Below are 25,891 nucleotides of genomic sequence, written 5' to 3' on the forward strand. Positions count from 1 at the left end.
GTAGCTAGGATTACAGGCGTGAGCCACCAGCGCCCGGCTGTGTTTTTTATTCTTATATTTTAAAAAATAAAATCAGGTATGGAGAATTCAGCATTATCTTTAATAAGAGGCCGGTGGGGGGGGGAAGACCTAGATATTATATCACAAATAAAGAGGTATGAAATAATTTAATGTTATAACATCTGGGTACAATTTGGACCTATCATGTACAAAAGAGTCTAACAATTCAACATAAAATTTAAATAAATCTATCTGAAAAATAAATTGTAAAAGATTTCTTCCAAAGAACAATTTCTCTCTGAATTCATCTTGATGGAAAATGTAAATTAAGATTTTTTTTTGCTAAAACTAAGGTTTTTTTTTTAGCTAATTGCTAATTTGCTAAAGTGAAAGGTTGTGTTTTCTAAACACAGCATCTACTTCTTCCCAAAGGACTCTTGCCCATTGTTGAGCACTAACACATGTGTATTATAGCCTTCATCTCTTAAGCAGGTCCCTGGCTCCTTTAAGATCAAACGCGAACTTCTTGCTGCAGGATTTACAACCCATCCCATCAAAACACACACTGCTATCCAAACATGCCATTCATTTTCATGTCTGTGACCCCAGTGCTCTCTCCTGCTAATTAACCTGCCAAACTTCCCCTTTTTTTTCAAGGCCTAACGTAAATAGCATTGATTCCCTGCAAACTCTCATGCCCTAGGAAGAAGTAAATTCTTTCTCCTTGTCCACCAACAGCTCTGTGTACACACCTCTCTTGCACGATTGCACGAAACTATATTTACACACACACACACATACATATATATGCCTGTCCCCTGGGCTAGTTTCTGAGTTTCTAGAGGGAATGGATCACATCTTATTCATGAGGCATTTCCAGGGCTTGACCTGGTGACAGGCACTAAGTAAGTGTTTACGGAGTGAAGGCAAAGATCCTGTCAGAAACCCCTGTTCTTTGTCATCACACTCCCTTAAACAACACAAGTGGGATAGAGCTTAAGAATCCACTTAACAATAATTGGCTCATTTAAATCACATATTTATTCATTCATCCGATGTATTCAGAGCAAATGCTGATGCCTGCGGTGGGTACTTGGGGGATGGGGTAAGCAGAGCCAGCAAGACCAACGGGACATGGGTCAGGGGCGGCTTGACTTGTGGTAGGAGCAGCAGACATTAAATGTGGAGAAAGTGAATACTACCATCCTGAATTTTGAGAAGGGCCAGGAAGGAGACAAATGCCAAAGGATGGCCTAGAGCACTGGTTGAAAAGCAGGGGAATCTGTTGAGAATGTTCGGGGTAGTGAGGGACATTCTTGGCCACAGGCCAAGGAACACTCCCTTTTCTTTGCCAGACCTTAAATTAATTAGCTCTATTTTTATAAGGCAGGGAGTCAAAGATATAGAACGCCATGAAACCCACCGTCACTCAAAGGGTTCTTTTCTCCATGTTCCTATTATTTTTAGCAAGAAGGGTTGTTGTTGTTTTGTAAGTTGACAATCCCATATTTGCACTTAGTGTTTTTAGCTTACCACTTCTGGTATATTGTTTTTTCCTTTTTATTTCAAAAGTTAAAATGGTGATGCTTCCTCCCTTTTACAACACATAGTCACAAAATATATTGTCACAAATACATAGTTGTAAAAATACATTGCTAGAAGAAGAATGGAGAAAAAAGAGAGATACTAGGATATAAGGCAGACAAGCTCTAGGAACACACCTCTTCTAGTACTCAATGTACCACCAATGGCTAACCAACATGACACCCAATTACAGCTTTCCTTCCTTAACTTGGAGACTCTGAGAGGGAGAATATGTCTATATTTATGAGGAATATTACAAAATTGTGGGGAAGTATGCATCATTTCTCATGACGTACAAAAACGTAAAAAAACATGAGAAAAAACATGCTTTTGTTCTCTTCTCCAGTAACATACAAATCATCTCTGAATATTAACAGCACAATTGTGGCAGTACATATTCTAAGGGCAGCATGACAGTTTTCTAAGCCTTTTTCTTCCCAGATGAAAGAAAGTTAAGTGACAAATAAGTGTGTGTGTGTGTGTGTGTGTGTGTGTGTGTGTGTGTGTGTGTGTTTGTGTTTTGCTGGGAATTAAACTCAAGGCCTATGTACAACAGCCAAGTGCATAAATCTACCTAACACTGAGGTATGTCTCCCACTGAGGTATGTCTTAACCCCAAATGATCTTCGTATGGATGAGAGGACCGCATGGCACCAAGGTGTCCAGGCACCAGGGCTTATTCTATCAGGGGTGACCAACGAGGCTCTATGCTGAGCGAGGGAAGAATCGGAGGTTTCTGAGCAGAAACGATAGTACTGAGATCAACTAAAAGGGAGGCTTCAGGTAGCTAGTGTTGAGAAAGTGCTCTGGGCATTTACAGAAGGTGTTGATCCTGGCTGGAGGATGCTGAGATGGACAGAAAGGACCAGAGGATAAGGTAGAGAAGACGGGGGAGGCTGAGACTAGACTTCTCAAAAAGAACAAACTGAAAATATCCCCATGTAGAAACATACAAAGCACCAAATGCTTTGTAAAAAATATAAAGCTAAAAAAAAAAAAAACCTAGTTTCCAACAGCTACTTAATTTGACAGTGGCTGGTCATGAATACATTTACTACCATTCACTGGGACACAATCTAAGGAATTTAAAGACCTGTTCATTATCTGTTACTTTGGGCACTGGTTTATTGGAGATAAGTCTCACGGATTTTCTTGCCCAGACTGGCTTTGAACCTTGATCCTCAGATCTCAGCCTCCGAGTAGCTTGGATTACAGGTGAGAGCCACCGGTGCCCAACTGGGCTGTTTCTTTCTTTGTGGCTGCTGTCTTCCTCTGGGCCCTGCTTGCTTTAAGAGCTGCATACTCCTATTTAGTCATGCAAGTACCTGAGAGGTGTAATAGACGTGGATACTTTTTGGTGGATGTAACACTGACCAATAGAAAAATGTTGAAGAAAATTTTATAGCAACATGTGTGTATGTTTGTGCACAAATGCATGCACATGCATATATGCATACTACATGCCAGTATTGGGGGCTTGAAATCTTTAGACTTTTTTTTCAAGGCTGGTACTTACCACTTGAGCCACTTCCAGCTTTTTGCTAGTTAATTAGAGGTAAGAGTCTCGAACTACCATCCTCGTGTCTCAGCCTCCTAAGTAGCTAGGATTACAAGTATGAGCCACTGACGTCTATCTTCATTCTTTATTTTGTTCATTTTAATGCTAAATGCCCCGTGAGACCCACTTTCCTCTTCTTCTTATGTTGCAGAAGAACGATAATTTTCACATGCATACCTGATCTTGTCACTCTGCTGTTAAAGCCCTCAGAGGTTTCCTGTTTCTGTTTCTGAGAGGATAAAGTACAACACATCAACAGGTCTGCATGCGTCTCCAGTTTCATTTGGTGCACTTCTCATCCACTGCTGCTTCTTCTGTTAAGTTCTGCAGTGACACTGATGGTTGTCTATTCATTCTCCTGGGCCCTAGCTCACAGTAACTCATCTTTGATGTGTCGGTATAAGCAATAGTTTTCACAGATTTTTCAACATTCATCCTCCCTGGACTAGCTGAACCAGTCCTCTACTCCCCACCCCCATATCTGAATAATCTTATACTACTTCTTCAAGGCATCCACTATCTGAGGGAATTGGAAAGTCTGCCTCTAGAATGTATGTAGATTCCATGACGTGAACAGTATATTCATTGTTTTACAACAAGCTCTTTTTTGGGGAGGGGGAAGTCTGGTCGTGGGGCCTGAACTCTGGGCCTGGGCGCTGTCCCTCAGCTCTTCAGCTCAAGGCTAGCGCTCTACCACTTGAGCCACAGCACACTTCCAGCTTTTTTCTTTTTGCTTATGTGGTGCTGAGGAATCGAACCCAGGGCCTCATGCATGCAAGGCAAGCGTTCTACCACTGAGCCACCTTCACAGCCCTTACAACAAGCTCTTGAACTTGTACTTTACCCTAGTTGTTGCTGTTTTTTTTATTTAGTTACTGTTATTGTCAAAGTGATGTACAGAGGGGTTATAGTTATCTAAGTCAACTAATAAGTTGCTGCTGTTTTTGCTGATTATACAAGTGGATAAAATAGAAGGAAGGAAGTATGGGACTTGGGTCGTTAGCATTGCATTTCTCCTCTGTGTGTGTGTGTGTGTGTGTGTGTGTGTGTGTGTGTGTTCATGTGTGTGTGCATGTGTGTGATTGTGCCTTGAACTCTGGGCTTGGGCACTGTCCCTTAGCTTATTTGCTCAATGTTATTATTCTACCACTTCAAGCCTTTTGGTGGTTAATTGGTGGAAAGTGTCTCATAGTCTTTCCTGCATGGGTTGGTTTCAAACCTCAACCCTCAACTCTCAGCCTCCTGAGTAGCTGGGGTTACAAGTATGAGCCACAAACATCCAGCTGCTCTTATTCTTCTTTGAATCTCTAAAATTAGACCTTCTGAATCCTATCAACAATCCAGCTATAAAAATATCAAATACACTTTAATGTGCATATTGTACATTTAAAGTGAATATTAGCCAAAAATGTGCAGCATAGAATAACTAGAGAAATTGTGTAGCACTGTCTATCTCAATGTATTGTCTTTTCCTTTCTGATTTTGGTACTAGAGATTGAATCTAGTGCCTCATGCTTGCTAGGTAAGTGCCACACCCCTCAGTTCTTTGCTTGGATTTTACTCTTAGATATGATCTCACTAACTGTGCCTAGGCTGGTCCCAAACTCCAACCCTCCTGCCTCCACTTCCTGAGTAGCTGTGATTACAGGTTGTGGGATCATGCCCAGAATCCTTGTTGTATTTCTGTTTTCCAGCAAGATATCATTAATTAGTTAAGTAATCTGTCAAGGTAAAAGATTTCAGCACACAAAATTGTAAAAAGTAATAGATTTTAAGAAAAGTAATAGCCGGCACCAGTGGCTCATTCCTATAATCCTAGCTACTCAGGATGCTGAGATCTGAGGATCATGGTTCAAAGCCAGCCCAGGCAGGAAAGTCCATGAGACTCTTATCTCCAATTAAAACCTGAAGTGGCGCTGCAGCTCAAGTGGTAGAGCACTTGTCTTGAGCTGAAGAGTCAGGGACAGCGCCAAGGCCCAGAGTTCAAGCCCCATGACCGACCAAAAGAAAGAAAGAAAGAAAGAAACAGCACGTCTTAGAAGAACTTCGTATTAAATATATTTCTCCAAGAAATATAATATTAATATATAATCTATGTTCACAAAAGAGTTTTTTCAAATGCCCAATTGTCTATTTTTATCCAGAAGACTTTAAAAGTAAGCACAGAACAGAGAAGTAATATAAATATTACCATATATACTTGCCACTACCAAAATGCTTGCAAGAGCAATGATAGCAAACTGTAAGCATTATTTATTAAAGGTAGCTTTGCAAATTCAGTTACTGTTCTAAAGTAGTTCCTATGACATTATCCAGACTAATTCTGGCATTTGCTGTTGGAATAAAAGGTTACAGATACCACTTTCCTAAATACCTTCTAGACTTACAAAAAGAGAAAGGTCCATATGGAATTATCTTTATATTTGAATGGCTCTTTCAGATGAAAACAAAAAAAAACACCTAGAGATTTTTAAGACCACAGACTGGAGGATAGAGATGAATGATGGGTTTTATGAGACAGCATTTCCCTTCTTCCCTCCCTCCCCTTTCTCTCCTTTCAGATTTAGAACTTTTGCCGAAGAAAATAGAAAGACTAGAAATGAGCTTCTGTGATTTTTTTTAACCACATTAGAGGAAATTCTTAGCCATGTGTTGATTACTAGCAATAAGGTTCTCTGAACCCCACAGGAATAAGATCTTGTTATCATTATTTCCATCCCATAGAAAGGATCTACAGAGTTCAAAAGAGTCCTTGCCTGGGAGTGGTGACAACTGGAAAAAGAATCAAATCTCTGATGAAAGATGGAACGCAGACACAGTTACGCAGTCACAAGCCTGACCTTCGTGACACAACTCTTGCTCCTTTATGTACTGTATATGTCGTCCATAAATTCTCAGAACAACCCCATGGCACTGCCTAGCAAATGTCCAGGAGAACAGGATATATAAATGATGCGTCTTCTCTAAGCATGACCAGAGGACCAGACTGTAACACAACTTCTCTGGTTCAAGAGGACATCCAACAGCCTTTTCTCTCTTTCCCAGTTCAAAACCAAAGGGAACCATGAGGGTTCGCTGTGCTGCTAGGACTAAGTGGATACCTGCACACAGGTGTCATATCAACACTGTAAGGCTCTTGGACTGAGTACGGCACTAACTCCTTGGTGGGTTAGAAAGAGGCGTGGAAGCAATGTGGATATCAAAACATTCACTAAAAGAATATTTAATGAAGAGGGTCTGATTAATCTGATATTCATCAGACCCTCTTCATCATATTTGTCATCTGAACAGATTCATTTCTGAGAAGGCAATTGTCATTATTTTCCCAGAAAACAAGCTGAGGTGATAGTGTCTCTATTTTAACATCACACCTGCTTAATGTGGTGCTAGAAACATCTAAATGAAACACAGTGTTCCAATTACTTGGTAATAAGCAAGGGACATACAAAGTAGTACATTTTCATATTTATTTTTTCTATTCATTTAATAGCTCATTCTTGCAAATCAATTTGTCTCCAAAAGATGTTTATCCAAAAATAGTATTAAAGTGATAATGAGCCATAATAAAAAGCATCAGAAAATAAAAGGATGCTTAAGGGCTTGGAGTGTGACTCATGTGGTAAGAGTGCCTTCCTAGCAAACATGAGCCCTAAGTTCGAATCCCAGTACTTCCAAAATACATATACATATATACGGACCTTCAGATTACAACCCAAAGTTATTCTGAATGAGGAAATGCTATCCTTGCTATACAAATGACTTCAGCTTTACTAGTTCAACAGGAAATAAATATTAAATCATGCATCAAGGTAAGAATTTCACATGTACCTTTCCATCTAATTCATACAGCTATCCACTGAGGTGTATACCATCATGATTCAGGATTTGCAAATGAAGAAACCAAACGCAATACTTTATAGCCAAATAAAGGTTCAACTTAAATCTGTATATTTGCTGGACAGAAATGTGTTTTTTTCTTTATCAGCCATTATAGGATACAATGAAAACATAAATCAATACAAATTTTGAAAACTTCCAGAATTCACCGCACCAGATCCTGACCTAGAAGCAGTAACAATTCACTCCTTCAAAACACTTGCAGAAATGTAATCTTCACGGAGATGTCAGGCATCTCCTCAGGGTCTCTGTGGGCCTTGCTGTTTACAAGAGAACAAACTGGTTTGAAGACCTTTTCACCTCTTAGAAGAAACAATCTTTTCACTCATCACCACTGAGAATCAGAAATAAGAGACCACAGTATTTCCACAACTAAAAACAATGGAAACAAACTAGCTAGAGACTACAAACTCTGTAGAAGGGAAGAGGGGAAACAATTTCATTGATCATGCAGCAAAGTACAAATCAGTAAAAAGGAAACTTTTTTCCTTCTTATTGATTGGTTCTTGGAATTTCAATGCATTCTCATGTTCTGCAATAATATAGCAACTGAGACTGGTGACACATTTCTTCTATTTTGTATGATTCAGATGAACATATGCATAGGCACATTGTTGTATTTTACATCTACCTAATGCTGGCCTTTTTAACTTCTTTTCTTAAAATGTCTTTAAGTCTTTTCTCAAAGGACAACACAAATGATAGAGAAAAACTCTATTTAATAGGCCTTTCTACTGAAAAACATCTTTCCTCTTTACAGGAGCCTGTTAAATTATAGACATAATTCTAAAAACTTACAAAGCAAAGACAGCCAAATTCTTTTCTGAGATTTGAGAGTTGTGAAGGGTACCTTAAGAAGTCATCTGAAAAAAAATCCTCAATGAATAAAAAAGTTGAGGTGAAATATCGTTAGGTTCTTTTTTCTGTTCACTGTGAATACAGACTAGTCATGTTTTTCTGGATTAAAAGCCCTTCCCTTATTCAGAATGCATGCTATAACCACAAGATGACAAGTTAAGAAGTGTCCAGAATAGTTCCTTGTGTGCTCAACTTAATGAGCAGCTATGGCTGAAGATGAAGTGAGAGTGGAATTTCACTTCTGGCAGGCATGTCTAAAGGCAGCACCACTATCTGTGGCATGCAACAGCCTTGGCACAGGACCAAGCTAATCCTCTCCCAGGCATGTCTTTAAGATCACACTCTCTTACAACGAGTGCCCTTAAGAATCACTGGAACTCTGCATCTGCCTAAATGTATCCTTCTAACTTACCATTATGTGGAATTCACTTATGTGTAGCTATGGATAGGAATAATGGAGAGGCTTTTAAAGACTAATATTTAACCAAATGATAAATGTATTTTTATGTTAGAACACCTTTTTACATTAAATTGCCAAATAATCTAAAAATTATATTGATTCCCAGAAATGTACATGACCACAACAGAATTAGAGACTCTTTCATCTCTATTTAAACAGACCAAAGCCTAAAAGGGAGAAAAAATATGGGTTTTATACATGCGAACGGCAGCTTCTATTTTTCTTTTTTTAAAGAATTAAAACATCAGTATTCTATAAAATATGAAAGGCACAAAATTTGATTCCACCATGGAAGGTCTGGGTAAAGACCAAGAAAAAACTGATATTATGTAAAAAAAGAAGAGGGAGGGAGAGAAGTAAATATAAATACAAGTTAACAAAAATGAACAAAGGAATACAGAACAAAGGAATACATACCGGAACCAAACAGTGGATGAAAACCACAAATTTTGTCTCTATAACTTCTCTTCTCATTGAGAATGTGGCCTCTAGCATGACCTCCTTGGTGCCACCTCCCTTTTAAATGTGGGAGTCTTGGATATAAAGTAGCTCCAATCTAGAGCTAATCACAAGTGGCAGTGAATACAGTGGGAGCTGTCCCCCCTCTTTTATCTCTCCAGGATGTGAACCTCTAAGCCTATGCAAAAATGCTTCCTTCTTCCGGGCCTTTCTTGTGCTAGCTTCATTAACAAGGCCTCCTTTACCTCAACCCCCTTTTCTCCTATCAGGAAGTCTCCCTTCCCCTGAATAATCCATACCCAAAAGCTGACTGGATATTCCTTCTCTCCCCTCCCATAATGTCCTACAGGAATCTCATTCGTGAACAAAGTACCAGGTATTTCCTCGGTGATTATTTTTCTCACTGCACTATAAGTTTTTCTGTTTTATCTTTTCAAGTCCAATGCCTACTTTAAGATGTGGCACTCTAGTGGACAGTGGAAAATGTTCACTGATGCTGGGTCTGGTGGCTCATTATCTGTAATCCTAGCTCTTCAGAAGGTAGAGCTCAAGAGGACTGCAGTTCAAGGTCATCCCAGGCATAAATGTGAGGCCTGATTTTAAAAATAACCAAAGGGGAGGAGCAGAGGGGAGGAGAGGAGAGGGGAGGGAGGGAACTGGGTTGTGGCTAAAGTGGTATTTGCCTGACAAACAGGCAGTTCAGAGCCCAGTGCTACCAAAAAATGTCCACTGAATGAACATTGGATTAAAAGTTACACTAGCCGCTAGTAGCTCACACTTGGCATCCCAGCTACTCAGGTGGCCAAGATCTGAGGATTTGAGGATGGTTTGAAGGCAGTAAAGTCCATGAGACTCTTATCTCCAATTAGCAACCCATTTTTTAGTAGTCATAAGTAGAACTGTGGCACAGCACTAGTGTTTAGCACAAAAGTTCAGAGACAGTGTCCAAGCAATGAGTTCACGCCCCCAGGATAAGCACACGCACACAAAAGAGTTAAATAGTAAGTTTCTCATCGCTTAAGAATTTTCAATACATCTACCTCTGTTAGAATAATTCCCATATTGGACTACCCTATGATGATATCTATTAGTCTATCCTTCCTTTCTTCCTTCCCTCCTTCCCCTCTCTTCCTTTCTTCTTTCCTCCCTTCCTTCCTCTTTCTCCCTTCTTTCTCTCTCTTTTTCTCGCTTTCCTTCCTTCCTTTTCTCTTCTTCGTTTCCTTGTGTGTGTGTGTACACACATATGTGCCCATGCACTAGGGCTTGAACTCAGAGACTCATACTCTCATTTGCCTTTTTTGCCCAAAGATGGTACTTGAGCCACATTTCCACTTCCCAGTCTTTCCATTTCTATACACAGTCCTTCCTACTTCCTCAGTTCCGTCGTTTCTTTACATAGTTCTTTATAATATTTATCAGTAGGGATATATGGCCTATCTAGCGTTTCTCTTTATCTGTTTCTTATTTAAGACAAGGCCTAGGATTGAAATGTCACCACAAAGAGCCTATTAAAAAAAAAAACATAGAGGGGCTGGGAAGGTGGCTCAGTGGTAGAGCGCTTGCCTTGCATGCCTGAGGCCCTGGGTTCGATTCCTCAGCACCACATAAGCAAAAAGAAAAAAGCCAGAAGTGGCACTGTGGCTCAAGTAGTAGAGCGCTATCCTTGAGCTGAAGAGCTGAGGGACAGCGCCCAGGCCCAGAGTTCAGGCCCCACGACTGGACCAAAAAAAAAAAAAAACCATAGAAACATTTGTGTAACTTACTGAATACATCCCCTCTGGGTTTCTGAGGATCTGTCTGAATCCTGTTGTCAACTGTAATCCCACTTGATGTACTGGTAGTTGGTGCAATGGTTGTCACTCTGGTGGAAGGCCTCTCTGGGGTCGGCGGTGGTGGAGGTGTTAGGAATTCTGTGGGGAGAGGTGGTGGCGGTGGTGGTGGAGTAGGTTGTCGTGTTGGCTTTGGTGTAGGCCTTGTTGTTGGTTTAGCAGTGGGCCTGCTGGTAATGACAGGAGGAATATACGGTGTCTTCAGAGGCCACCTTGTACTTCCAACATCCGGAATCCAGTTCGTATGTCCTCCATCACCCTTTAAACCTGTATTGTTTCCCATTGGTACATGAATTGGACCTGATGGTTCAATCATGACTCTGGGAATATCTGAAAAAAATCCACAGATTTACGTTAGTATGTAACCATTCCTGTCTAAAAAGACATTATACTATAAAATGCATGCACCCACACAGAAAGACCACATTCCAACTGGTCTTCCCACATTTAGATTATTACCTATTGTGGATCCTGTTACATTCCTAATAGCAAATGTGTGGGTGAGAAATTCAATGTGTGCAAAATATACTGGGATTTCTATAAGGAATATGTATTACTTTTTGAAATACAAAATGTTTTAAATATTTGTGCAGTGATAACAAAAATCAATTGACAAGATTTTGAACAATGCAGACATTTCTAGTTCCTTCCAATCTAAGAAAGGTACAGAATGAAGTTCACCTATGCTACATGCATATTATTAAATTGTGTTTAGAATTTTCTAAAGACTAATCCTTTTCATACCTACATTCATATAGATAGACAATTCATGACTAAATGTTCTACAGATATTTTCATAGTTGACTTTCCTTTCCCCTTACTAATTTATACAATTGCTTTCTACATCGAAAAATTCAGAGTTTATGATCATCATCTATGGAATCTTTTCCCTTGGCAATCTTCACCAAAAACATCAATATTTAATCTGCCTGGAATGATATACCTCAGCCTGGTGAAGGCTACATGACCCTTCAAAAGCCCCTTTAATCCAGATGGTTTTATGCCCCGTGGTTTTCAGTAAATATTTTACTTAGGAAATTTTAAAAATTATCTAGTGCTATGTGAAGTGCATGCTGAGTGTGGCTTGGGTTTGTAAAAGCTTTCATCTTAGTGTGTATTTTTTTCATGTTTATCTAATCCACTACTCCAAACATAGCTTATAAAACCTTCAGCAAAGCAGTTTTGAATGTAGAGGAGATTCATATTAGCATTATTTTTCAATAGTAGAGAAGTGTAGAATGAAGGAACAAAAATAAAGAATATATTCAAACTAGTATCATAAAATATAGCTATTTCTCAGGGAGGACTATACCATGCTTTTCCTGCTAAAGGAAGCAGCTGAGAGTCAAAAAAATTCTATAATTTTAAGATCAGAATATATTATTGAGACTTCCATTTTAAAAAATACTGTAGCAAGTGATTTTGCTGTTTTTAGAAAACAGAGACTAATAGCTTTAACTGTGAACATTATATGTCTTTGATAACTAATACATTCTTTATCTTCCCCAGTAACGGCATTTATGTAATCCTGTATTTCCTGCTGGGAAACAAGTGTTACTCACACACACAGTTCCATCCATCGCCTTCATAGCCATCTTTACATTTACACTGGTAGGATCCATGTACGTTGTAACATTGTGCAAAGCTGCTGCACTGATGCTGACCAAGAGAGCATTCATCTACATCTGCATTCGCGGGTAGGAGAAGGAGTAATTTCATTAAGAAATGGTGTGATGACATGCAAAATCACACACATGATCAAAAACTATTTTTTCCAATGCAAAGGTCCACATAAATCCAGCAGATAAACCAGAAAAAAATAGCATAACATTTGTATCCAGAACTACCTAAACATTGGTTGGTTTGTCTTAATTCATTGCCCATGCCCTTCCCCCATCCCTAACATCCCAACCATCACTGTGGCTCAGAGACATTCCAGTGATAGAACAAACACAAAACAATGATGGAGTTTATTTACCATGACATTGATATTTGCCTCCAATGTACATGAGGTCGAAGCCTTTATGACACTTGCAGATGTAACTTCCAAAAGTGTTGACACACTGCCTAAATCTGGGGCAGGACACTTTCCCTGTAGCACATTCATCAACATCTAGAAACGTAAGTTAATTACATCTTAGTACGCACGAGGGCATGTTCAGACAGTGTGGGTTTAAGACAAATAACTGACAGCCACTGTTGCCTGACACACAGTAGCTCAAAAGCAAACACAAATTTCATATCTCCAAATCCCTGCATCCCGCTAATGCCAGCTGTGATTTCTCATACCCTGAATTAGAACATACTACACTGTGTCTACACAGTTGAAGCAAAGGTTTTAACTTCAAGGAGTCATCCTTGACAATCCTCAGTCCCTTAACTCCAAAATCATCAAGTTCAGTTAATTCTACTTCTCAACAATTAATTATTAAGCCTAACCACTGCTATAACCCTATTTCTAAGCCACAGTCACCAGCCACACACAGTTGGAGGAATCTCCACACTGGTCTTCATGCTGCCAGTATTGCCTGCTCCAAAGTATTCACTACCAAACTATCAAAATAATTCCATTACAACATGAGGTCATTATTATGCTTGAAACCTTTTAAGTGTTTTATTCACTTTTTGAATTAAATTTATATTTGTCTCTATGTCATTTTGGAAGACCTACAATAAATATTCCTCATCTATAACTCTGGCTTGTGTCTCAAGACACCACCTACTCATGCTCTTCAATTAAGTGACTTACTTCTTTTCAAACCTCACAAAAGCCACGTGTGGCAGTGGACATTTGTAATCCTAGCGCTCTAGGCTGAGACAGAGCCTCAAGAGTTCAAGGCCAGCCTGGGCTACTGAGTGTCTGTCTTAAAAAGAAAACAAAATAAAGTTACAAAATCCACTCAAGCCAACTTCTTTCTTACTGCCGTAGCCGGCAATATTTTCACCTGTTGGCAGATTCTCCATATGTGTAAGGGGCTTTCTTTGACCATTACTTTCTAAAACAGACCCTTTCTAGGGGGTTATTCTCTTATTGCTTCATGTTAACATTTAGCCCTGAGCATAGTTTAAGCAATTCTTACTTCTTTTGTCTAATCACTGACTAGAATGTTGATTTCATTAAGATCCACTCTATCATTACTGTATATCTAGTGAAATGTCCGGAAGGTAGAAGCTGCTCAGTAAATCTCTTGATTACTTAGTACCTTCATGTCATATTGATCACATGCTAGGTACCATACTAGTCTCTGAAGACAGGGTCTCATCCAGTACTCAAAATGGTTCTGTACAGCATGACTTTAATAAAGAGATGCAAACTCATACGTAAGAAAGTTCCTTGCCTAACTAAAGTTACTTGTCAAGATCTAGTGGAGCCAGGTTTGACACTGTAACAGACTCAGCCATGGTCTATACTGCCATGTTAATTTCCTAGGAAATAAATCTAAACCCTGTGGTGTAATAGATAATTTAGCCCCATCAATCTCTTCAGCCTGGCTACTTCATTGTTCCCACTTGCCTCGGACATTCTAGAAATACTGGGCTCTTCTTGACTTCCTATACATTGTACTTTGTTGAATCTCAGGGCCTTGGCACATGTGATTTGCTCTGCCCAGAGTTTCCTCCTGTCCTCCATTCCTGAGGAAACAAGGTTCCTATGGACCATTCACAGAAGTCCTCTGTGGAAACAGCTAGCAGCTAGTGTAAGGGAGTGTCTTTTCCCTTTCTTCAACCTTCTACTGTCTGCCTTTGTCCTGCAGAGACTGTGGACAGAAGGGCTTGCTTCTTGGACTTACCCACACAGGTCCGCCCATCCGGAGCCAGCTGCAGGCCAGGGGAGGGGCACTGACATCGGACTTGTCCCTTCAGCACATCGCAGCCATACTGACAGTTGGCCATGGAGCACGTTAGTGCACCTGAGAACAGAGCGACGGCTGACTCAGAGGGCTAGGAAACAATCTGTAATTTAAATAACTATGTGCTTCACCTGTCCAGAGTCAGTAACAATGAATCAATAATGACAACAAAGAGGCCTCCATTGACGAACCTTCTAAAAAGAGGGAAAATGGAAGGAGATACCAGGAGTGGGAAGCAGGTCAAGAGACAGAGTGTGGGGGAAATATAGCAAACAACATTATATATATATATATGTACATATATATGCATAGATACATGACAATATATAAAATCCAATATCTGATGTGATTAACATATGGTAATAATTTTTTACTTGTTTAAAAATGGGCAAAGGGCAAGACTTCCCACCATCATCTGGAGCAAATTCGAATGTTTTAAAGAATTTAAAGACACATATAAGACTTCGAACTCACACAGATTATCTGGAAATTTTTTCAGTGGCCAAGGAAAGTAGAAAATTGAGGTATCCTTCCAGATTACTCAGTCTAAGCGCTGTTCTTAACCAAAACATCCAAATAACTACCTTAATCACCCATGAAATATCTCTGGAGGGCAGATGTCTCAGCGACTTGCTGTATCAGAAGGCTTCTGTGTTCCTACCACCTACTGCTAAACACGCCATTCCAAAACTTTCCTTTGTTATTTATATAGAGCGATAAGTACAATCTGCCAGTCTTTTTTACTTTTTTACTTTATAAAATACAGCCTCGTTAACGGGTCATTTGATAAAAATAAAAATTAAGTCATTAATTGTTGAAGATGATAAAAACACAAGCTCAGTTCATCCATCAGCTAGGCAGAGTTGTAGATTATTGTCCATTTTACAAATGCATTCTAACATTAGTAGAAAAATCGACTTCTTTTTGTGAAAAATATACATCAAATCTGCGTTTATGATATATGCATTTCTTTTGTTCACTTCTGAAACTTAAAATCTTCAGACTATTACCAAAGATAAAAATGAAGTGAGAAGGCATTTATGTTCATAAACGCACAGCCAACCCGATAGATTCTCTCTGAGCAGTATCTCAATAATCAGTCATTTTAAAAAATTCTACCTATAATAGCTCTACATACAAGTAGAACACAGGGATAAATGTTGCCCTCCATTTTGCAATCTCTATTCTAAACATCATTTCCAAGTCAATTCAAAATCGGCATCCACAGTAAAAGAATGTCACACATCTAAAATGGGTACCTCTTATTCTGAATTTCAGTTCCTTAGGCACACTTATGAACACATGCACACATCCTGTTTGGACGGACCCAAGAGGCCACGTTCCCAAAGGCATGCTACCAGAGCATGCTAGAATTCAAGCCCGAAGCCCTTAGAAAGCAGTTAAGATTCTTGACATACTTGAGCAAGAGCCATCCGGCATAAGCATATATCCGTTGAGACAGTAGCACTTGTAGCTGCCGAATGTGTTCATGCACCTGTGCTTACAGGGCCGAGGCTTCAGGCCACACTCGTTTAGATCTGAAAAGAATGTGGGTTGATGCAGAAAAACAAAATCACAACTCCTCAGCACTAACACACAATATTTCAAACGCTTCCTGATACAAAGACATAAAGGAGAAAAGCAGTTTGAGGACTTTTCTGGAACCATTATTATGTGAGAGAAAGCTTGTTCACGTACTCTTAACTGTTCTCTATACTAATGGTGGCCACATGTCACCATGACCTTTGTGATTCTCTGTAAATAAAGGACCATTAGGACGAATCTCCTGACCAGTATGCATCTGCCTCTTCATCCCTAGAAAGAGCATACTCACCTCCTCATGGTTAAAAGATGCTCTCTCAATCATCTCTCCAGCTGCAAATATGCTAAAACTCCTATGTTCTACTGCTAGATCTGTGGGGGGGGGAGGGGAGATGTCTGGGGCTTGAGCTCAAGGCCTGAGCATTGTCCCTGAGCTTCTTTTGCTCAAAGCTAGTGCTCTACCCCTTGAGCCACACCTCCTCCACACTTCCTGCTTTTTGGTAGTTAACTGAAGATTCTCACCAACTTCCCACCCACACTGGTTTTGAACTATGATCCTCAGATCTCAGCCTCCTGAGTACTAGGATTACAGAGTGAGCTAAAGCCTGGCAAAATCTGTTTTTGATAATCATGTTACTTTCAATTCTTTTGTCTCTTTAAAGGAAGTATTATTATATGAGTATAGTTTACATCACAAGGTAGCTATATTAAACATTAGACTGCTTGATATTCTCAAAAAATGGCTATGTTTTTCAGAGGATAAAACTACATAAATTACAGTAATCATTATTGTGGGATTTTTGCTGTTGTTCAAATTTGGAGATTCTATACTGATCTCAGATTAAATGGGAAAATTCAGCCTATTGCTTTAATATACATTCAGGTTACAAAATAAATTAGGAAAAGAAACCTCTAATTTATTTTCACTATGTGGCAGTTAAAGGAGACTGTGGAAACACTAATGGACAAACATAATGGACTATCAGAATACATTTTTGTGTTTATTGGCTTAAATATCAATATGAAATGGATTAATGAATTCTACATTATAAAAGTTTCTAACTCAAGTTGAACATTGCCTCTAATGAATATAAAATTCACAATGACATATGAACACTGACATAATAATGCCCATAATATAAACTTCATTAAAAAGAAATGTGACCACATGTTTACTTTGTCTGGAAACACCAGCATAAGTACCTGATTAGCATAATTCAATTATCAATTAATCCATGTCACTGAGTAAGAAATAGAGCCAATATATTTAGTTAAAAAGTTGTCTTCAAATATAATCGAATTTAAACCTAACTTGTTCATGTTTAAAATCTGCATATTTTACTGCAGAAAATCACTTAGTTTCAATATGTTTTAAAACCACTAAATAAAGAATGGCTCTAAGAATATTTTCAAACCATAATCACTTTCTACATGGTCTTTTTTTTCTACTCTTAACACAAATATAAGCAAATCTTCAGCTGGAAAAAAATTCTGGGAAGGTAAATTAAAGCAAATATTTTTGTTGTTTCTTATGCTTTCTTCAATTCTCTATTCTATTATGCCTTACTTAGTCAAGGCTTTTCAAAACAGAACATTTTAAATATTTCAAAATGTTTCCTTCATAGAAGGGGCTTTGCAGATTGCAGAGCCAAAAAAAAATAGTTTTCTCCCTTTGTCAGATCAATAATCCAGGAGAACTGACTGAGCAGAAATTCTCCTCCATTCTCAAGTTGCTCTACCTGTATGCAGTATTTATTAAAAGTATGAGTCAGAGAAATTTGTCCCATCTTCTCAGAGGAGTTCATTATCACCACTAACACTGTCCTGCAGTCATACCTGGCTTTGATCAATCCATGATTAATACTACTGGAAGTAATACTTAAATCTGAGTATAAGAGAAAAGCTTTGTATTTAAATTTTTTCTCTGTAACAATAGAGTAGAATCAAGCAAAAAAAGATTAAATTGTAAATCTTTAAAGCATACTAATGGATTTTTGAAGTATGAATTTAAAATCCCTAAGCATATTTTAGATGGTTCTAGAAACTTCTGTAGATGCCTGATGGGAACTAGTTAGATGTTTACAACTTCACGTAGCTTAGGAACAAGGAGTATTCACACTGGTGAAAATCTCTTCAGACACTGCTTCCTATGGACTAAAGCTGACACCCAGTTGAGGCAGCTTTTTTACCATCTGGCTCCAATGTTAGCCAAAAACAGAGGCCCCTTAGCTACTGCTATGAGAATCCAGATTGGGGCTGCCAGTGGTCTTAGAGACTGGCTTTAATGAAAATGTATCCTGCCCTTTCCATAGGAAAAGCACTTTGGGGCTAGGAGTCTTAAAATTGAAATAAAAACCAACCGTCATCATTGGGAAAAATCTAGGACTTACTTTATGAAATGGTATGGGAAATGAGTGCATGTAGAGATTTATTGGTTATTTTACCTGTTATTAAATATGTACATAAGTATCCAAACATATGGAAAGCAATTTGAGAAAGCGGCCTTCTAAGAGCCGTTGATGGACTGTATGACATTCTCTGACAGATGCATGGTATTAATATCCCCAGTGACTGCCATCATGGCCCATCGATCTCACACAAGTGTCTCCTAAAAACTGCACAATGACTTTTACCAAAACTACTGTAGCCATGACAAAATAGGACCCACAGTCATCCATGTTTATCAATATCTATTAAAACATCAGTTTTCTTTGGGCACTCCAAAACATTATACACATTTGATATCCTGGTAAGTAACCTCACTGCCTGCAATTTCTATAATTATGTTACCTATTTTCCAGACCTGAAGGCTTATAAAATTGAATTAGGGTGTTCTGCTTTCGATAAATGCTATGCTTGTTACTACAATTTATCATACTATAAACTAGCAACAATGTGCTGTTATCAAACTAAGTCAGAAATTGAAAAATGGCATCTCCAAATTACAGTAAATGATTGTATAAGAAGAAGGAAATAAAAACCATGAAAATTCTCCTTGATACACACTGTCTCAAGTAAATCTTAAAAGTAAGAGACCTTATACTCACTTTTAGGAAACAGAGGTTGAGTATTTTTTTTTTATTTTAAACTTACTTTAACCTTGCTCCTTCTGGGAGTTCATAATAAAGCATAAATCATCAGGGAAAGATCTATGATAAATTTAATAAATGCTATCAGGTACCTAGCTGACATCAAAAGATAGAAATTTACAATTAAACCACTTACATTCAAATATTTTAAGTATTTGAATATAAATATTCAAAGTATTCTGAATTCTCAATATTTGAATACATACATATACGTAGCTATATGTATGTACATACCTATGTATATACACATATATATACACATACATATATGTGTATATATACATATATTCCTAAGGAGCATTACCATCAGAAGTACATTTAACCATATTGGTAAATTCAGAGCTTGGTGAGAACAATGATGGTGGGGCGAGGGGAAGATAGCAAGAAAGGAGTTGGTCCACAACAGAATTGCAAGCTGCGTAGCATTATTACTCTTGAAAAAAGGATCAGAAATTTTATGAGCATGCCAACACTAAAACAAGTAGCTTGAAAAACACGGGAAGAGATCTGCTGTAAAAGATACCCCAATGTAATTTTAAGGACAATCTTTCAGTAATTTTAACACACCTAGACTTTTCTTTCTCTCTGAGGCATACACTTGTCAATATTTCAGAAAAATGATTTCAACTTTACCTTATTCGACAAAGGGAGATCATGGACAAACAGATGACAGTATGTCAACTGCCATACCTGGAATAAATTATAAAGGACTGAATCTAATCCCACTGTTCTGATTCCTTGGGCCAAACATGTATAACTATATCCAGTTCCCTATCAGTAGAGAAAATATTTAACACAATTGTATTTTATTTCAGTTCTGACATAAACTAAGTTATAAGTTCTTAAACCTAAGAGTGGATATGAAAATAAAATCTCGTAAAAGAACTGTAATCCCACTTACTTTTCTACAAAATTTTCCTGCACAGTGAAAACATTCATCATTTTGTGGTCCTACAATGATACTAATGCTCCAAGCCAAAAGGGCAAGAATTATTGTCCTGTGATGCCAATGAGTTTGCTGAGATCCAAATACTTTAAATGGTTTCAAATTAGCTATTTGAAACCAGAAATTAAGGTTTATTTTATTACAAGATGCATACTGAAAGAAGCTAAAGTGTAGTTAATTTCTAGATAAAACTAAATTTCTATGCCTCAGACAGAGGAAGGGGAGGAAAACTAAATTATGTCTAACAGCTACCTGGAAAAAGGAACCAAACCCTTCATCTCAGTTGCTTTGAAATTCCTCATTTCATCTACTTATCTTGCGACCCAATATCTGGATAATATTTCAAAACTCAGAAAAGAAGAAAAGTGATATATGACACAGTAAAAGGAGAGGAAAGGCTCCATGCTTTTCTGGGCACAGAGAATCAGCACTAGGTAACCATTTGGGCTATTTGCTTCACATGCTCAGGCTGAAGGCTAGCAACTCCTAGGCTAGTCTTCAGAACATTTGCAAGAAGTAATGTAACTGCAGGAAGCCGTGCAGGTGCAGGTGGGAAGGGCAGACCACCTAGACAATGCACGCTCACCCCTTGAAGGTAAACTTGTGGCTTGATGATCCAGGGGTTGGAAAACAGGCTGCTCACTGCCTTGGTCAAAAGAAGGTGGGTAGAAGGGCTGGTCTTCACACCAGGAAGAAGGTAATAAGAGTCAGCTTTGAACTGATGTCATTTTTAGCCCTAAAAATCTTCACAAGTATATATTATACAATTACATAAAGTTGATAAACTTAAAAAAATAACTCTTTAGACACTTCACAATTTCCTTATTGTAAATTTCCTAAATATTTATGCAGTCATCTCGCTTCTCCAAGACTGCATGAACATTATATGTGAATAGTTCATCATTCTCATATGATTTCTAAAAACAACAACAAACAAAGGAGCACTTTTAAAGCATGATTTGGGTCATCAACAGAAAGAGAAAACAAAAGAATAATACAAATATTGATTACAATCAACCTGCTCTGTTCAAGAATACTAAAGTCTTAAATGACTTATTTTTCCTGTATTGTTACAACATATAACAGTGCAAAATTATGCACCATTTTCTGATTTTAAGTTGAAGCATATCTATGTTTTCATTAAATAGAACATATGTCATATTTAAGTCACATTTAATTAGAACATATGTTAAGTCAGAAGCTTTATGCAAAATGTGTTCACTATTGCCTTTATTAGTTTACCAAACTACTATAAGATGAATCCAATTCAAAGTAGAGATCGAAGAGCAATTATGTTCTCTTTTATTAACCAGCAACACATCCAAATCAAATAAGCATTGGTTTCTGTGGTGGAAAGCATTCATCTTTCAGAAAGTGAAGGGTATATGTAACTATTAAAGTTAGGGTAAGAGACTTGAAGTTATGCCAATAAAACAGTCAAATTTTGGATGTGATGAGTACAACAAAATGTAACGTCTGATTCTATGCTACCCAAGACTGATTCTCCTCTTAGAATGAGTAACTAAGAAAACATAAGAAACATGCGAAACAAACTATGTGAAAACATTAGTAATTGATATTTATAAATTGTTTCTTTAGGAATCCTTGTTAAATATGTGGCAAATTCAGAAAATCGATTTATTTCTAAAACTACATAATGGTATATTTCATGCTAAAAATAATCCCCCAGTGAGAAAGTTACAAAAAGATCATTATCCATAGCAGTAGTCACATTTTTTGGAAGGAGAAGACATTTATATGGGTAGAGATGGTAAATAAAATTACCAGAAAATGTAAAGCAGGAAACAAATGATTAACAATCATCTCGTCCTAGTTGGAGTAGATTTTCATCTACTTTGAAAGGTATCATGGGCCTGACAGATAGAGTACTGGCTAGTCCAAAACTATGACTTTATATCTGATCTTAGCATAACAGACCCAGAACTGACTCAGGGAAAACAAAGTCCCCAAGAGAAGCCTAAGCCTGTGGCAAAGCTATTAAATAAAGCCAGCTGCAAAGTGTGGCTTGCCCTCCTATTCTGGCAGTGCCCCTGGCAGTTCTCAAAGCACTGGATAGGCACTTGTCATTTATTTAAGCGGTGTTCTCTGCCAACTATGTTTCTCCAGGGTTAGCAGTTAAAAGTATGTAACTAGCAGAAACATTCTCAGCAAATACTTGCCTTCTACCCAAACCTATTTTTAATCAAAAGCTAATTTCCCCTTCTAGGAAATCATTTCCAATTCACAGCTTCTTGACATTTTCATCCTGCAGAAAACATATTCTGTTTGACTGTCCATATCTCTGAGGCATGTTTTCTACTTTATTAAAAACATAAGGGCCTAGATAAAACAAAAAAAAAAGTCTGATGTAATTTGTTACATAGTAGCCATGGACAATTTGCTGTGACAACATTTATGGTCTCTCAGCAAGGTCAACACTCAAGTCATTCACCACAGCCACCCTCCACCTTGCAGGGCTCCCCCAGCCTATGAATCCAGAGACTGTCAGAGCGCTGGCACCAGACAGTTCCATGGAACCCTCTCAAGTTCCAATGGTATTTAGCGCCAACAACCAGGATACAAATCATTCATTCAGTTCACAAATACTTAATACGCATTTTGCCTATGAAAGTTACACAGAAATCGTTTTCAGAAATCCAGGAAAGGATGCATGGGCTTTCCCATCAGAAACATGGCACAATTGCTTGTTTTGTAATGGACGATTAAAACACGTTAAGGGTGTTTTAACTTGGGATTGTGTTTTCAAGACTAGGCTTGAAGTTACATTGTCAGTGTTACCACTATTGGTGCAGATTTTAAAGTCATTTGGTTACTAATAAAAACCCTCTTCTCCCTAAGGAATAAGGGTTGGGAGGCAAGGTTTTGACTTAGAATATTCTGTTTTCTTTTCTTTCTCTTTTTTTTTTTTTTGGTCGGTTGTGGGGCTTGAACTCTGGGCCTGGGCACTGTCCCTCAGCTCTTTAGCTCAAGGCTAGCACCTTACCACTTGAGCCACAGAGTCACTTCCAGTTTTCTGAATGGTTTACTGGAGATAAGAGTCTCATGAACTTTTCTGCCAGGGTTGGCTTTGAACCACAATCCTCAGATCTCAGCCTCCCTGAGTGGCTAGGATTATAGGTGTGAGCCACTGGCGCCCAGCTCTATTTTCTTTTCTAATAGAAAAATAAGAGTTGGTTTTCTGAGAAGAAGATATGCTGAGTGATGAACCCTTGTTCCAATAATAACTTTAGTGTTTGTGTAGAATTAATATAGCTCCTGTAAATAAATTTAAGTAAGTTTTTCTGTCACCTCCAAACGTGACTATTTAATAGCCTTCTTTAATAAGTTCTCGGTATTAATACATCAAGGTTTTATAGTGTCAAAACATTCATGAAACCTCTGATGGTTTTTATGTACCACTTTAAAAAATACACTAGGTTTTAATATAAACTTAGGCTGAGAAAAAAAGATAAAATGGATTTTTAGAGGATTAAACTGAGATAATAAAAACACTACTTATTCCAGAGACTACCATGTTCATTTGATTAATTCCAAGTTAAAAACAGAGTGTCATAAGATAGAAACGGCTAGGTGCCAGTGGCTCATACCTATAATCCTAGTTAATCCTAGGTAATCAGGAGGCTGAGATTTAAGGATCATGCATGGTTCAAAGCTAGCCTGGCCAGAAAAAGTCTGTGAGATTCTTGTCTTCAATGAACTACTCAGAAAAAGCCTCAAGAGACACTGTAGCTCAAGTAATAGAGCACTAGCCTTGAGTACAAAAAGGCTCAGGGACAGTGCCCAGACCCTTAGTTCAAGCTCCAGATCTAGAAATGATGATGATGGTGATGATGGTGATGGTGATAATGATGATGATGATGTTGGTGATATAAAAGAAACTCAAGTTGGGGCTGGGAAGGTGGCTCAGTGGTAGAGCCCTTGCCTTGCATGCATGAGGCCCTGGGTTCGATTCCTCAGCACCACATAAGCAGAAAAAAAAAGCCAGAAGTGGCACTGTGGTTCAAGTGGTAGAGCACTAGCCTTGAGCTGAAGAGCTGAGGGACAGCGCCCAGGCCTAGAGTTCAGGTCCCACAATCGGACCCCCCCCAAAAAAAAACAAACAGAAAAAATAACAGATTATAACATATTTTAAAATAATAGCTTCTCCTACTACTGGAATATGTCACATTTGGGTAGCATAGATTTCATCTAATGAATAATTATTTATATTTTAAATATAGTCAATAGGGAGGCTAAGGAAGATGGTGAGAATGACTACTGCCCACGTAGTACTCTCAATGGAGAGTACTAAAGAGGATGAGACTGGATGAAATACGTTGTAAAAATGTGGCAATGTAACCATGATATTCCTCTCTGTGTAACTAATGGAAGTTAATAAAAAAAAAATAAAGGAGAAACAGGGTGGGGAAAGTAATAGAACAGGCGAGTTTGATTAGAATATATTGGAATACATTGTTTACATTAGTGGAAATGTTGAAATGAACTCCTCATGTGCCTCTGTGTGTGTGTGTGTGTGAGAGAGAGAGAGAGAGAGAGTGAGAGAGAGAGAGAGAGAGAAAGAGAGAGATCTCACATCATCCACTTCATCTGGCATTTAAAAGTGACAGAAAATATGATTTTATTTTTTAAAAAAATTTGGTTACCTGACTTATGAAACTGTAACCCCTATATAACCCCACCTTTATAATAACAACACATCTTTTTCTTCAAGTTATAAAATCTACAGCTAACTTTATTTCTAGCTTTTTTATACCTAATAGTTGAAATTCATGAGCAAAATTAATCTGACTTGTTAGAAAAGTGGGGGGGGTCACATTTCGAGTTGTATTTCCTACATCGCAAACTAATATGATAGCAAGGCTATGGATTTCACAAGCAGTAAGTTTAAGTTGACACATCAGTTCTTTTACCAGCTAATTCTGTGAAACTGAGCATGATATTATCCAAAAGCTTTAGTCTCTTCAACTGAAAAAGACAAAACAATTGATAAATTATTTATTCCTTGTTTATAATAAGGCCTACTGTCTAGTGGTTTATGATGATAAAAATAGATAATACATATAAAATTCCTGTGAGACTGTATCAGATACAAGTTTGTTTATATAAGCAACTGATGTTGATTCTTCAAAGTTGTTTCTTAAGTTAATCTCAGAGGAGTATTCCTAACTCTTCCACATGGTCAATGGGCTTGCTATTGGAAGTGACCATCAAACTTTAAGTCAAGTGCCCAGAGTTCAGTATTCAAAGTTCAAAGGGAGCACAAACTGAGTCTGAAGTTGCCAAAGAGGACCCAACTCCTTAGTAGAAGAACAAGCCCAATGAGTGGTAAGAATCCTACCACTGCAGATAAAATGAGGCTCCTCTTCAAAACACATTTTAATTGGTGTTAGAGAATAAAGGGGCATACCAACATTCAATTACTTTTGCATATTTTATAAAATTATGAACAAAAAATGGCAGCTCACATATCTGGGAAAAATAGCTCGACTGGAATGAGAATGTAAAACTTTATGTCAAGAATCAAGGTTTGAGATGATTTGCAGGTGTCTTCCTACCTTGGTTGCAGGTTTTTCCAGCATAGCCAGGATGACACTTGCACTTGTTTGGCCCAATACATTCTCCATGTTTGCACTGAGGTTGGCACACAGCTGTGGAAAAAGAATATTGTACATTATATTTAGGTCAGCATCATGAGACCTATAAAGCATTCATACTATCATTTATGTGGTAATTAAAGAAAAAAATGAAGAACTTACAATGGAATGGTAGAAAGTTATAAAGTCCTTATTTCCTACAG

General features: G+C 38.0%; 1 protein-coding gene across 5 annotated transcripts in view; it reads right to left on the reverse strand.

Annotated features, from left to right (window-relative positions):
* The window catches only part of Npnt (nephronectin), a 59,865-nt gene that overhangs the window by 12,719 nt on the left and 21,255 nt on the right, over nucleotides 1-25,891 (reverse strand). For 2 of the 5 annotated variants that reach the window (XM_013023801.1, XM_013023802.1), the window contains exons 1-6: nucleotides 25,650-25,731; nucleotides 15,915-16,034; nucleotides 14,437-14,556; nucleotides 12,624-12,758; nucleotides 12,208-12,330; nucleotides 10,580-10,975 (exon numbers count right to left, since the gene is read on the reverse strand). In XM_013023801.1, coding sequence (XP_012879255.1) covers nucleotides 10,580-10,975; nucleotides 12,208-12,330; nucleotides 12,624-12,758; nucleotides 14,437-14,556; nucleotides 15,915-15,987 — 847 coding nt within the window. In that variant the 5' untranslated portion in view covers nucleotides 15,988-16,034; nucleotides 25,650-25,731. Of the gene's footprint in view, nucleotides 1-10,579; nucleotides 10,976-12,207; nucleotides 12,331-12,623; nucleotides 12,759-14,436; nucleotides 14,557-15,914; nucleotides 16,035-20,659; nucleotides 20,753-25,649; nucleotides 25,743-25,891 lie in introns of those variants that run through there. The other 3 variants (XM_013023799.1, XM_013023798.1, XM_013023800.1) reach the window with 2 other exon arrangements.

This window comes from Dipodomys ordii, unplaced genomic scaffold, assembly GCF_000151885.1.
Source record: "Dipodomys ordii isolate 6190 unplaced genomic scaffold, Dord_2.0 Scaffold70, whole genome shotgun sequence".
NCBI classification, from domain to species: domain Eukaryota; kingdom Metazoa; phylum Chordata; class Mammalia; order Rodentia; family Heteromyidae; genus Dipodomys; species Dipodomys ordii.